General features: G+C 44.0%; 1 protein-coding gene and 1 long non-coding RNA gene across 11 annotated transcripts in view; one reads left to right on the top strand and one right to left on the bottom strand.

Moving 5' to 3' along the window:
* Positions 1-14,993, bottom strand: part of LOC147113377 (uncharacterized) — a 61,888-nt gene that overhangs the window by 26,879 nt on the left and 20,016 nt on the right. The window lies entirely within an intron of this gene.
* The window catches only part of gpam (glycerol-3-phosphate acyltransferase, mitochondrial), an 82,873-nt gene that overhangs the window by 60,122 nt on the left and 7,758 nt on the right, over positions 1-14,993 (top strand). For 9 of the 10 annotated variants that reach the window (XM_085994375.1, XM_085994373.1, XM_085994371.1 and 6 more), the window contains 9 exons: positions 948-1,063; positions 2,065-2,135; positions 4,251-4,515; positions 5,591-5,727; positions 8,355-8,432; positions 10,706-10,831; positions 11,834-11,954; positions 12,902-12,970; positions 14,014-14,072. In XM_085994375.1, the coding sequence (XP_085850501.1) occupies positions 948-1,063; positions 2,065-2,135; positions 4,251-4,515; positions 5,591-5,727; positions 8,355-8,432; positions 10,706-10,831; positions 11,834-11,954; positions 12,902-12,970; positions 14,014-14,072 (1,042 nt within the window). The remainder of the gene's footprint in view (positions 1-947; positions 1,064-2,064; positions 2,136-4,250; positions 4,516-5,590; positions 5,728-8,354; positions 8,433-10,705; positions 10,832-11,833; positions 11,955-12,901; positions 12,971-14,013; positions 14,073-14,993) is intronic. The other variant, XR_015079188.1, reaches the window with a different exon arrangement.

Here is a 14,993-nt window from a genome sequence, read left to right as displayed (position 1 = left end):
AGTGACTGTTAGCAAAAAAATTTCAGAACTACACGTGTGCAAGTTTGCATAGTTTCAATGTGCATCTGACTAGTGCAGGAACTGTTCTGCAGTAGCTTCAGGATAGGGTTCAGTAATATAAATGCCGTTTGCTACAGATGGTGCCTCTGAAATTGGTAGCAGATGACACCAGCTGGTGCTACTTCCACCAGCAACATCATCCAAAAAGGTTTTTCATCAAAGCTTTGCTGGTACTCTGCCTCTCAAAATGTTTATTGTTGGATGCTAACGTCTAGTGCTATTTCATCTCTGTATTTTCCTTGCAATTTATTTTGCAATCACTCCTTTCCACTCAAACCAATATATACTGTACCATATGATTCTATACTGACTGAGAAAGCAGACAGGAAGCCTGTTCCCAGGCCTCTGCTAACGTCGATCTGTAGCCCTGCCATAAGGAGATTTGACTTCTGTTTACTGTGTTGATTGGGAATTCAGTTTGTGGTGAAGCTGTGTCCTAACCACATTGTGTCACAGTACTTGGGAACTCTATAACACACCATCACATCACCGTCCTGTGCTGCATTAATTAACAATCTCTTAAAGGGTTTTTTCTGAAACAATGCATTATTTTGAATATTGCTCTTTTCAATCTGCCAAGAAATCACTTGCTGTTTAAAAAAAAAACTTCACACCATCACTGAGTTCCTAGAAGAAATTGATCACTAATGAAATGAAGTTTACAAGGAGCGAAAAGACAAAATTTACACTAAAGGGAAATTTTCCATTTTAATCCAGATTAAAACAGTCTTTTTATTATTGGTAAATTTATGCATTTCAGTTACAGACTTGTCCACTGCACAGTATTTTCATAATTTTCTACTTCTATCTGTGTGACTATCTTATATAATGAAATCATTTTTTTAAATTCCTATATTGTTGCACATTGCTCTGTTTTGTCCATATAGGCCATGCCTCAACCATGCCGAACCCGATCAGGCTCCAATTATAAATTCCCGAGATTTTTCAGATGAACAATACAGGCGGCAGCTGATTTCCAATGTAGCCAAGCATGCACTGTTCAGTAAGTGGAGACTTTAACCCTTTGAGCACTGGGATTTCCTTTGCAACTCTCAAATTATACACACTGTCTGTTTTACCTGAAACAAAGTCAGCTATTTTATGAATCCGCAATGCAAATAAAAAAATGTAATTAAATAGATGGGTGAAACTATAGGACATGTTTTAGTTGACGGTCCCAAATTCAGCTTGAATGTGGAACTTGCTACCACATGAAGTAGTTGAGGTGAATAGGATAGGTGCGTTTAAGGGGAAGCTAGATAAGTACACGAGAGAGAAAGGAATAGAAGGATAGGGTGTTAGGGTTAGATGGTAGGGCGGGAGGAGGCTCGCGTGGAGCATTAACACCGGCACGGACCAGTTGGGCCGAATGGCCTGTTTCTGTGCTGTAAATTGTGTGTAATTAGATGCAACTTGTGCTGCATTAGCCAATCTCAGATAAGGCAGCAGTGGGTATTCTATAATTGATTCTCCTGGACAAGTGAGTGGTAAAGCCGTTCAGAAGTTCCCTCCCTGATTGCTGTTCAGTATCTCCTACTGGAAAGTATTTGGGGTGGGTGTTGGGTCAGGACAAGATCAGGCTCAGCTCGTGATGCACATTCCCCCCTCCCCCCAGAGTTGAACAGCCTGCTGACGTACACAGTCTCAGTTTAGACTAGGAATAGGCAGTTGGCTAAGGTATTAAGAGAGCTACTAATGCCTGCTACATTCCAGCATGAATCATTGCCTTCATGAGAGGAAGGAAAAAAACTTGGGGAAAGAAATCGGTTTAAATTTGAGGGGTAATATTTGACCATTTCCCTCATTCTTCTAGTCTGCCTCGAAAAACACCCTCGGCAAATCTTTTGGTTATTTACACAATTCTAGCTTATTTTAGAAAGGAAATTGTAGCAAAGACTTTATTTAGAAAATTTAGACACAATCGATCACGTGTTTGCTGACTAGCGTACGAGTCGTCTACAAATTGTCTTGTGGCATTGTATTTATTTCATTTTTAAATTCCAGCTGCCAGTAGATGTTCTGCTGTGATGTCCACTCACATTGTTGCGTGTTTGCTGCTTTACCGACACAGGAAGGTGAGAGCTTTGCGTTTGTGAGCCATGTATTAGGGCTGGTGCGTGCTAGCATGGGCAGAAGATGAAAAGGTTTATCAAACATCTTTGTTACTTCAGAGCTGCAGAGAAAAGTTGCATTTTTGAGTTTGTGGAGATGGATGACTTTAAAATGATTTAACACATGTTATGTGGCCTGTAAATTACACGGCTAAAGCTTTTGTCATCTCCTCGCTTGAAGCATTGCACATGGGAACGTAAACCGGAGATGGCAACAATTTTACAACAGATGTGTGTACAGCTTCACGTTTCCTGCCACGAGCAGCCTGCAATGCACGAAACAAGGCTGCACAAAAGGCTTGCCCATGCACCGAACCTAAACATTTTCTGTACATTTGCTCTAACACTTTAAAAAGTAAAAATGCAACCATAATGAAGGCATTTATGTTCTTTAAAAAATGAGATTTAGAAGCAAGTTAAAAGTGCACCAGGTAATTCTAGTATATGTGTCTTATTCTCATTTATAATATTCTCTGCTGTTTGCATGCTGTATTCCTGCACCCAATAAAATGATTGCAGTGTGCTTCTTTATGCTTGCCAGTTGGCAGCTTCTACAGGCACTTGCTATCACAATCTAGCCACAAATTAATAATTATTACTCCATAGAAAAAATTCTGTATTGGATACCTGGAAGAAAAGTACATATTTTAATTTATGTTTCATGTTTCTTCTTAAAAATGCCAACATTGTACAGGTAGACTACCCTTTATCCGAACTTCCGAAAACCGAAACCCTCTAAAAACCGAAGGTTTTTTCGGTCAGCGTAAGTTGTGCGCACGACATGACCAGAGTGGCGCACGACTTACGCTGAGCAGAGGGTCAGCGTAAGTTGTGCGCACGACCCCCCGCCGACCCCCCCGCGGACCCCGACCCCGACTTACGCTGAGCAGAGGGTCAGCGTAAGTCGTGCGCACGACCCCCCCGCGGAACCACCTGACTCTCTTCCAAAGGCTCGAAAGCAACGAGAGCTCTGAGCCCGCGGCGGTGCCGGCCCCTGTTCCGACCGAGCACGACGACCTGTTGGTGGAAATGCAGAACTTCATTGCATTCCAGGCTAGCAGCGACGGACAAGCCACGACTGCGGACCCCCCCCGCGGGCCAACGCCAACCCCCCCGCCGACCCCGACCCCCGCCGACCCACCTTCCGAAATCCGAAATTTTCCGAAAACCGAAACACGGCTGGTCCCGAGGTTTTCGGATAAAGGATAGTCTACCTGTATAAGCAGACTACTGTACAGTGTGAGATTAGTTTAAATTTTTATTCCACAAGCACGATGGGCTGAACAGCACTAACACGATGGGCTGAATGGCCTCCTTCCTTATGATTCTAAGTGACATTGAGCTTCAGTCTTGGAATAAAATTCAGGTCCACTATCCAGTATCCTCTGTTATTAAGTTGATTGCTTTTTAGAAAGTTAGAGGGAGTCCAAAGTAGAAATTGAGAAATTCTGTTTTGACTCCTGGGTGAATTAACTCAGTCTAATTAACACAATGGGTCTTTGAGACCAATAAATATAAATTACTTAGACTTTGGCTTGCTGCAGGGAAGTGAGTCAGCATTTGCTGTGTAGAATAGCTTTACAGTACTGTTACAGTGGTCCCCCAGCAATGTTCCCGTTAATTTTTTTTGAATGCACGGCCCCTTCAAAATACTGCGCATGCACGGTTTTTCCTATTGAATAGCTGGCGAGCCGGCTGTGCTGGAGGTCCAGAGTTGGGCACATTATTCCCCAGTTAAAGGGGCAAAATCATCAAAATCAGGGATGATGCTGCCCCTTCCTAATTTCATTGTGTAATTCTGAGTTGAACGCTCCCCCAAAATAAATTGCGTGCACTCCTTGCCCGACATCGTAAGGATCATGGGCTCCAGACAGTGACACAGTTTTTGACATGCATATTAACTGTCAGCATTATATATAACCATACACGGCGGTGTGGGCAACATCTCTTGTTCATAGTTCTCAGTTTCTCAAATTGGTAACTATAGTTGTAAAATGGGAATATGCTCATATCTAATGTGTTTGGCAAGGTTTCGACTCAATTGTAGATTTTTTTTCCTGATTCTCTCCTTTTATTCAGGGTGTCAACTTATCAAAGCTGGTCGAAGATTTCTTCTGTATGAAGGAGGTGGTACTGGCTCGGGATTTTGACCTGGGCTTCTCTGGAAATTCCGAAGATGTCGTTATGCATGCGCTGCATTTACTGGGTGATTGCGTCAATGTCAGAAGCTCGCGGCGCAACAGTGAGTTCTTTATTGCTCCAACCACGACAGTTCCAGCCCTGTTTGAGCTGAATTTCTACAGCAACGGTATTTTCCAGGTTTTTCTCACCGAGGCAATACTTGGTAAGTGTAATGGTGTCAACACTTGCTCTGGGACGTGAGCTAGGATACTAGTTGACCTTTTCTTTGCCCATTGATTACTTCAATTAATTTCCAGCTAAGCCATCTAAACAGAATATTTGAGCCTTGTACCAGCTATCAAACAAACGATGAAATTGGAGAATCTAGGAAGTCTTAGTAACAGCGAATGTGGTGTGTTTGAAATACTAACATGCCTGAACCTGGTGGCGCATTATGGGGCTGAACTTTCATTCTGCCATTCCATACCTTACAACATTAAAGCATTGACACGCGAGAAGAGTGTTAGCTATCTGTCTTGTCAATTCCCTTCGTTATTTTGTTCACCCCTTAAAGAAAGGTTTGCAGGGCAATAGGGAAAGAACGGAAGAGTGGGACTAATTGGATAGCTCTTTCAAAGAGCCGGCACAGGAATGATTGGCTGAATGGCCTCCTGTGTGCTGTAAGATTCTATGATTATCTTCCATATCTTTAGAGAATTACAAGCTAGGTTTACCGAGTCTCTCATCATAGCCAAGTCCCTTCATCGCAGGTATCACCCTGATGAAATGTCGCTCCAAGACCAATATATCCTTTCTGAACTGAGCACAGTATTCCAAATGAAGTCTGACCAGTATGTATTCAGGAGAGAGGGGGAGGAAATACTTTTTTCTGTATTGGACTGTTGGAATTTGGTTGTTAATAAACTTATTCTTAGACATTTGGTATTTTTACTTGGAATAACATTATATAAAAGCAACATTGATGTCATTAGCATCAGTCCTTTCACCAAAGGTTTCTAATGAGCACACTTCATGAATTTGTTTTCATATTTTGTAGGTTTATTTAGTGAAATAAAAAGTAAATTTGACAAAAGGAAACTAAAGTACAAAAAGTGATTTTTTAAAATGATAAGCAATGTGCTTTACTCTGTTTAATACTTGCAGCAAGTTTCCGAGGCAAGCTAAAAGGTGCCTTTTGGTGTATGCTCTTTCAGAGCTGAACAATCCTTCCCTGTAACTTGTCAGTCTCGCTGTTCTGTTTCCTGTCAGCTGTCATTCTTACTTTCACTGTATTGCAGCCTGTTCCCTCTGTGCTATTCTAAAGGAGAAGATTACAGATGCAGGCCAAATGGAGCAAACTGTCAGCCAGGAAAGAGTTATCCGCACAGCTGCTAGTCTCTGTCACCTCCTTTCCAACGAAGTGACAGTAGCATTGGTAAGTGCACAAACCTTCCTATATAATCAAAGCTGGGGGAGCCCGGCTTTGCCAGGGCTGTTTTGGGCCGGGCGGTTTAAATCGAGTGCCAGGCTTTGGGGCCTCTGTGTCCCTCTGTGAATCTGGTGCCGGGCAACATTTTAAATGGAGTCCCAGGCTTTTGGGCCCTGTCTCTGTGTCCCCCTCTCAATCTGCTGCCGGGCAACATTTAAAATCGAGTACCAGGCTTTCAGGCCCTGTCTGTCTGTTCCTCTGTGAATCTGCTGCCGGGCAACATTTCTACCTTTTAATACCTTGAAAGATGAAAGTGAAAGTACTTATAAAACGTTTTTGGTAAATCTTATGTTATTTTTAAAAGAGATACTAACTTTTTCAAAGCTGGATGATCAAAGTAGTTTGAGCTGGAAGCTGAAGTAATGGCAGTGAAACAATGGCTGCCAGATCCCTGAGATGAAAACGATTAGTCCCGCCCACACACACACACTGATTGGCCAACCATCAGGGGACCGTACTGTAGGATTGGTCAATCGTGACGGCACAGGATTGGTCGAACCTTGACGTCAGTCAATCAATGCTAAGTAGCAGATAATGAGTTTAATTTTGAAGGTTTTTTGCATAAGGCGCGAACAATTTTCGTGCGACCGAAAAGTAAATACGCTTACGACCGTCCCGGAACCGTAAGCTTTCTTCGGAGGTAACGCGCGCGTAGGTACGCTCTACAACTTTCGAGCGCATAGCCAGACAGACGCACACCCGAGGACAGAAGGACAGATAGACAGAAAGAAGTATCCCTTTATATATATATATATATAGACTAGCTGGAGTGCCCGGCGGTGCCGAGGCTTTTTCGAGGACATGTTGTTGGAAGAGAGAGAGAGAGAGCAACTGGGGCGGGGGGGAAAGAGAGCGAGCGACTGTGCGGGGGGGGGGAAGAGAGCGAGCGACTGTGGGGGGGGAAGAGAGCGAGTGACTGTGGGGGGGGGAAGAGAGCGAGCGACTGTGGGGGGTGGAAGAGAGCGAGCGACTGTGGGGGGGGGAAGAGAGCAAGCGACTGTGGGGAGGGAGAGAGGGGGGGAAGAGAGGGGGGAGAGAGCGAGGGAGGGGGGGAAGAGAGCGAGGGAGGGGGGAAGAGAGCGAGGGAGGGGGGGAAGAGAGCGAGGGAGAGGGGGGGAGAGAGCGTGGGAGAGAGGGGAGAGCGAGGGAGAGAGGGGAGAGCGAGGGGGAGAGGGGGAGAGCGAGGGGGAGAGAGGGGGGAGCGAGGGAGAGGGGGAGCGAGAGAGGGGGGAGCGAGGGGGGAGCGAGGGAGAGGGGGGAGCGAGGGAGAGAGGGGGGAGCGAGGGAGGGGGGGCGAGGAGGGGGGTGGCGAGGGAGGGCGGTGGTGAGGGGGAGGGGGGGCGAGGGAGAGGGGGCGAGGGAGGGGGGGCGAGGGAGGGGGGGCGAGGGAGAGAGGGGGGCGCGGGGGGAGAGAGGGGGGGCGAGGGAGGGGGCGGGGGGCGAGGGAGAGGGGGGGGCGAGGGAGGGAGGGGGGGTGGGCCCCAGGGAGGGAGGGGGGCGCCGGGGAGGGGGGTGGAGAGAGAGAGAGAGAGAGAAGGGGGGGAGAGAGTGAGAAGGGGGGGAGAGAGTGAGAAGGGGGGAGAGAGTGAGAAGGGCAGGGGGGGGGAGGAGGAGGAGGGAGAGTGGGAGGAGGGGAGGAGTGTTTTGAGGGGGTCAGCGAAAGAGCAAAAAAAAATTTTTTTCCAAAACGGGTGTTAAGAAGATGGGAGGCCATCTTGAAAGTTTTTTAATGTTTTTAAAAAGCTGCCACGGAGAAGGAACGCGCAGTCTTGCTGAAAACACCAAAAGTTATTTTTTTTTAAACGGCTGTTAAGAAGATGGGACACCATCTTCATTGTGTTTTAACGTTTTAGACATTGTGTTTTTACGTTTTACACATTAAAAAAAAAAAAATCGCTCCTAACAAATAAACACACAGAAGGTGAGAATAAAGATGGCGGCCACTCACCTCAGTTCAGAACGATAAGGCCCGCCCACACACGCACTGATTGGTCAATCGTCATGTCACCGAAGCATAGGATTGGTCACTCGTCCTGTCACTCGGCTCTAGAAGGGCCCGGCTGCACATGCGACGAACCCGCCCCCGCCACGCATTGATTGGTCGACCATCGGGTTGGTCGACCGTACGATTGGTCGACCTCAATGTCACTCTATGGTAATGAGTGGATAATGAGCGGAATGTTGAAGGTTTTTCGGATACCGCGGGCGCAATTTTTGTCCGGCCGAAACGTAAATGCGCTTACCAGCGTTTCGGAACAGTGAGCTTTCTTTCGACGTAACGCACGCGTAGGTACGCTCTGTAACTTTCGAGCGCATAGCCGGACAGACGCACACCCGAGGACAGACAGAAGGACAGACAGAACGATTCCTTTATATATATATAGATATCTACGGAGGTTCCAGTAATTTTGACTTAACTGGTAATAGAAGAATTGTGATGAGTCGGGAATAATTGGAATAGGATGCGCAGACATAATATTTTTAATAAAATGTGTAGATTTTGGTAGCAATGAGAATCATTCATAGTGAATTACATGTTAATTGATTTTGATTCTGTCCATTTCCATTTGCAGCCCTGTCAGGCAGTGTACCAGGTTTGCCATGATGTTGTAGGAAAGTTCATTCAATATGGCATCCTGATGGTGGCAGAGGTGAGCAAACAATCTACTGAACTTTTTATATGTAACAAAACCGTAATCCGGTTTATAAAAGGATGTGGTTATGATTTTGCTTCAAATAGTGCACGGAGGAAACCTTGCCCTACTACGTACGTCCGCTGTTTATTTAATACTGCGCATGTGCCAAGACATCATGAGGCACTCCAGCAGCTGTAGTGTTTTTTTTCTCTCTCAGTTTCCTCTTTGTTACAGATCCCAATTGATGCTATAACTCCCACAATCCCCCACACCCACAACTAAAATTCCATCACAATTGGTATAATGGGCAACTTTCTTTTTAGAAAAAGAGCATGATTTTGTGTAATTGTACAAATAAAGCAACCACTGTATTGTTGGTTAAAACGCACCGCAGGCATTAATTTCAAAATTCTAATTTGAAAATGTCCTGGCAAATCTGTATTCCTCAACCAACATCATTTAAACAAAAAACCCAGATTATTTGGTCATTATCACATTGCTGTTTGTGGGAGCTTGCTGTGCACAAATTGGCTGCCACCTTTCCTACATTACAACAGTGACTCCACTTCAAAAGTACTTCGTTGGCTATAAAGCGGTTTGGGATGTCTGATGGTTGTGAAAAGCGCGATATATAAATGCAAGTCTTTTAAGCGTGTAAACAACTGCATCATTGGTGGATTCAACCACAGATGTGAAGTGAGATAAAGAGTTGTATAATGCTGTACCCACCCAAATCTTTTTTTATCTCTGCCAGTGGTAATTCACTGGGAAACAACGAGGTTACATTTACAGGAAACCAGATGGAATCACAAAAGACAAACATACAAGATGTCATGTTCTTGGTTCCCCTTGACCCAGTAATGTAAGAAAGACAGACTTACATTTATATGGCGCCTTTCACGACCACCGGACATCTCGAAGTGCTTTACAGTCAATGAAGTACTTTTTTGGAGTGTAGTCACTGTTGTAATGTGGGAATTATATATATATAAAATTTAGTTCTCTGCAAATTTTTTGAAAATTTTGGCTATGGTTTTCAAATGGAATCTGCAGATTTTATTATCTTTATATTTTATTATCCAGAATAGGTTAGGAGACTGTTGTCACTTCCTTAAAAAGTTGTTGGGTAAACTCCACGCCTAGAACAAACTGCTGAAAAAGCTCAGCTCCCACAATGCTGAGTTGGTGCTCTTTTAATTCCAGCCTGTTGTAACATAAACTTCTTCAATGTTTTATTTTGCTTTTTTAATTTATGCCACCCTTTAAGATAAGGTGTCTTGTAAGTCATTCTGTGTATGACTCGATCTGTTTTACATGGACATTAGATACTGTCACAAAGCTAGCTTTGCATGTCTAATATATATAAAAAGTCATGATACAAAATATAGCCTTTGTGATCTTGCATTGAATGCAGAAAGTTACAGGTACTGGGATGACTTCTCAGAAATCCCTAGTATATCTTTCTTGAGGCTCGATCTCTCTACATCACCTTTCATCTTGTGTTAGGACATGAAGATCATTTCAGTATCTGGAGTGTGGGGACAGGTCACACACACCGTGACCTGGTCAATTGAGACGTAGATCACCACCCATAGTTCCTTTTGGAGCCTTCAGTGGTAGTTCAGTTCTTGAAATGAACATATGTTAACGTGCTAGTTTTCTGCATACACAGATGGATATGCTCTTTGCACCCTGCTGTCTGTGCCACAGTTATTATACAGTATGATCTTAGCTGTTCTTCTGATTAGCTCTGGTTTTTACTGTTCAGGCCGTTTAGTGACTGTCAAATCCCTCCATGGCCTTGCCCCTCCCTATCTCTGTAATCTCCTCCAGCCACACAACCCCCACCACACACGAGATATCTGCGCTCCTCTAATTCTGCCCTCTTGAGTATCCCTGATTATAATCGCTCAACCATTGGTGGCCGTGCCTTCTGTTGTCTAGGCCCTAAGCTCTGGAATTCCCTTCCTAAACCTCTCCGCCTCTCTACCTCTCCTCCTTTAAGACGCTCCTTAAAACCTATCTCTAATATCTTGTGGATCGGTGTTAAATTTTTTGTTATAACACTCCTGTGAAGCACCTTGGGACGTTTTACTACATTAAAGGCACTATATAAATACAAGTTGTTGTTGTCGGTCATTACTCTGAGTCAATACCTGCTTTTTCAGCCAGTAAATCACTGAACTCTTGTACTTCCATGCACTAATGATTGTGTTTTACAAAGAGTAAAGTGAACAGCACACGTAATTCACAAGTAATAACTAGGTCTTTGTTTATTAAATGAACAGGAGGAGCTGAGCCCCAGTCCTACAGAGGAGACATGGGTTAATAAGTACCCAGATGGTCTATCGTGGAGAAGTGATGAAGAAGATGACAGCGATTATGGGGAAGAGCAGCGAGATCGTTACCTAAAGGTGTTGTATTACAAAATCCTTTAGTTAGATTTAGTTGTACAGGAAACTCTTTGGTATCCGGCACCGACGGGACCGGGATGGTGCCGGTTGATTAAAAATTCTGGATGACGGAGAGGGTTATCTACCGAGGCTATTTTTAACAAACAAAAATAAAAAAATCAAGAAATGTGCAGTATACAGTAACTGGGTACTCACCTACAGAATGCTTGATTAAGTACAGTACTGCCAGTTGAGGGTAATCCATAACTCTTTAATTACTTAACAGTAAAACAAAACTTATACAGTAAACGACTGTATACAGTGCGGGAAAGTCAGACTCCTGTTATTGAGGTGTTCGGACTTCCGACAGCGCCAAGAAGCCGAGTAGTGGCAGTTTGGAGAACTACCCCCACTGACTGACTCGGCCACCGCGGGAGACTCGGACTCGGCAACATTGCCGGTTATTGAGGTGTTGTTTTCGGAGTGAGAATTTTGCCGGTTAATAGAGAATTCTGGATATTTAGGTGCCATTTAAACGAGAGTTTCCTGTAATACTCCAACATTTAAAAGATTTAATTCTCCATTGTGGTTTAGCCCTCAAAGACGGGAAGTGTTTACACACTCATAGTTACTATTGAAAAGCAAGCAATGCTTTTTTGGTTGTGCCATTCAGTATGAGAGATATAGATAAAATGTTGCTTCTTTATATATAACATTTGTCGATCAAAGTGAGAGCAACTCATTGGTCTCTCCTAACCACATCACTTAAATCTCCCATCTGATTAGTCCATGCTAACCACATGCGATTGGTCCCTGCTAATCATGTGATTGATTTTCGATTCCATGGCTACCTGTGTTTGTGGGCAGCGTCAGAGGGTCGGAAGCTGTATTACTGACTGTGTACCATAAAGTGTTCCAAATCAATCCAAAAAATTGCCTGTGAGCAGTGCCACACAAGATCGGCCAGTGTATTAAGATATTGTTTGTACAACTACAAATCATTCTAAAATGTAACTGTTCTAGGTGAGTCAATCTCAGGATCACCAGGAGTTCCTCACCTTCCTACAGAGACTGCTCGGCCCTTTGCTGGAGGCTTACTTTTCAGCTGCTGTTTTTATTCAAAGCTTTAGAGTTCCAGTTGAAGGTAGGTTTTACTGAGGGCATCAGCTGTGCTCTTGCAGTTGTGACACTTTTTTATTTATTCATTCACTGGCGTCGCTGACGAGGCCAGCATTTATTGCCCACCTCTAATTGCCCTTGAGAAGGTGGTGCTGAGCTGCCGATTTGAACCGTTGCAGTCCGTGTGGTGAAGGTACTCCCACAGTGCTGTTAGGGAGGGAGTTTCAGGATTTTGACCCAACGACGATGAAGGAACGGCAATATACTTCCAAGTCAGGTTGGTGTGTGACTTGGAGGGGAACTTGGAGGTGGTGGTGTTCCCATGAGTCTGCTGCCCTTGTCCTTCTAGGTGGAAGAGGTCGTGGGTTTGGGAGGTGCTGCCGAAGAAGCCGTGTGACTTGCTGCAGTGCATCTTGTAGATGGTAGACACTGCAGCCACGGTGCACCGGTGGTGAAGGGAGTGAATGTTTAAGGTGGTGGATGGGGGTGCCGATCAAGTGGGCTGCTTTGTCCTGGATGGTGTCGAGCTTCTTGAGTGTTGTTGGAGCTGCACTCATCCAGGCATGTGGGGAGAGTATTCTATTGCACTCCTGACTTGTGCCTTGTAGATGGTGGAAAGGCTTTGGGTAGTCAGGAGGTGAGACACTCACCGCAGAATACCCAGCCTCTGACCTGCTCTTGCAGCCACTGTATTTATGTGGCTGGTCCAGTTAACTTTCTGGTTACTTTCTGGACAGCGAACAAGTCTTCTAATTTTAGTTGATTACCTTTAATCACTGAATAAGCAAACAACTACATTTGGATGTAAAGAAAATAAGACTTTTAAAGAAAAGCGGCATAACTTTTATTAATGTGGCTGTCAGGGGCACTCACAAATGTAAAGTGTCCTGGAAAACCACCAGGAATACTTTTAAGTTTTGGAAATATTGCAATGGAAATCTACAGTTTTCAGAAATATTAATTGTTTTTCAGAAACTGAATACATCAGCAAGTTTCACAAGTATCTGTTATCTAGAACAGAAATGAAGATTGCAGTATTTGGTGAGTTCTGAGTAAATATATTATGGTACTGTCATTCGAAATCAAATCCCTTTTGCGCAATATGTATAAACTACATCTTTGAACTTGCGAAGTAAACGATTATTATTCACATCTCCAAATGTTTCAGATCCCTTTCTTTCCAATGATTTGTGTTCACATGTCAAAGTAAAAATCCTATCACAGTTTTTAAAGGAAACCAGTAGGTATATACGGAGGCTTCGGCTTAACATCTAATCCCGAGGTTAGCGCTTCTAGCAATACAACATTCCCTCAGTACTGCAGTGAAGCATTGACCCAGATTATGTGCTCAAACCCTGGAGTGGGACTTGAACCCACAGCTTTCTGACTCGGAGGCAAAAGTAAACTGATACTGTCTGCTATGTGCCTGATACATTTCAGGCATCGCCCTATTGGAAAAAAGGGTCAAAAGTATTTGGAAAAAAGAGCACGAAAGACGGGCATCTCGGGGCCTGGAGCCAGAAATGTATAAGTTCCCGACAATTTACAAGCCACCCCAATTTACAAAGTTCCCAGCAATTTAACTATCCCCAGACAGCAGTTAGACTTTGTGGTCTTAACCGAGACAAGTCAGCATAAACAGCTCCACTTTGGCAGCGGAATAATACATCCTGCATTCCATTGTAAAATCTGCCAAATTCATGGGAGATCTACTAATATAGATTAAAAGGTTTGAAAGCCTCGGGCACATTTCAGACGTTATGCCCAAAGTATAAAAGAGAGAGAGAGAGAGAAAGGCAGTTGTTTCATACCTGTTTATCCCTGATCTGAAGCTGAAAATATAAAAGGGCATTCCTGTCTGCAACTTCTCTCACCCACCAAACAGCAATTAAACTCTGATTGACTTCAGACGGTGTTTTCTTACAGCGATTAGACTTGTGGCCTTAAAGGAACACAGCTCCACCTTAGTATTAGAACAACACATTGTGCATTACGTGGTGTACCACTCCTGTTGTTATAAAATAGTACCATGTGCAACACCACAAGAGATCTGTTGGTTCAGTATGTTTTCTTCTGTTCTGTAGGTGAGAGTGCCACCTTCTGCCTTGCAAAAAGTGCTGTGAAGACTCTTAAAGATCTTGGGGTATGTAATACTTTCCATGATTCCTTTCATTTGAGTTCTGAGCTACCAAATGACTGCCTGACGGGTTTCTTACCGAGCTGTTCAGTTATAATGGCCTGTATTTTCCGATGCCTACGGGTGGGTACGAGCTGTGTACACACCTGTAGGGACCTCGCAAGTGCCGGTCTGAAAACCGGCATTTCCTATCTGTCAAGAATCCTCTTGACAGATCGGACGCCTGCCCTGGAGAAGGGCCTCTGCAGGCGGAGTGTTCTGCTTTCTGCAGAACCCCCGCCCATTGAAAACCTCTAAAAATCTTACGCCTGGTAAAAGCAGGAGTAATGCCTGCTTTTACCAGCATAAGAGTTTCAAAAATTGAAAAAAAAAATTTCACTCATTTATAATTTAAAAAAAGGTAAGTTTATTTTAGCCCCATAAAAAACTTGAATTTTTTTTTTCAAAAAATTTAATTTTTGTTTAAAATATTTAATTTAATGTAATTTTAAAAACCTGATTAAAAAACAGTAATTATTTAATGTTTTGATGTGTTTTTGGAGTGAGCCCCATTCATACTTTTGACAGATCTAAGCTGTCAAAAGTATGAAGGGAGATTCCCTTCTTTCATTGGTTCCCCATGGCCTACGTGTTCCCAGGGACGCTTGCGAACCGCATGCGCCCCTGGGATACCTGGGCCCTGCGCATTTCGTAGCGCAGAGGCCCAGGAGCGGAAATGGCCGGACCTCCGGAGCCCTCAGGGAAGGGTGTAGATTTTTTTCCAGATTACATAAGAACATAAAAAATAGGAGCAGGAGTAGGCCAATCGGCCCCTCGAGCCTGCTCCGCCATTCAATAAGATCATGGCTGATCTGATCCTAACCGCCAATCCACTATCACAGAACCATCTCCTGAATCTAACAGAATTAGACACACGAAATAGGAGCA

The sequence above is a fragment of the Somniosus microcephalus genome, chromosome 8 (genome assembly GCF_052327205.1).
Source record: "Somniosus microcephalus isolate GS21.2 chromosome 8, FLI_Smic_1.0, whole genome shotgun sequence".
Lineage (NCBI taxonomy): Eukaryota > Metazoa > Chordata > Chondrichthyes > Squaliformes > Somniosidae > Somniosus > Somniosus microcephalus.
This window is presented reverse-complemented; position numbering and strand designations above follow the sequence as displayed.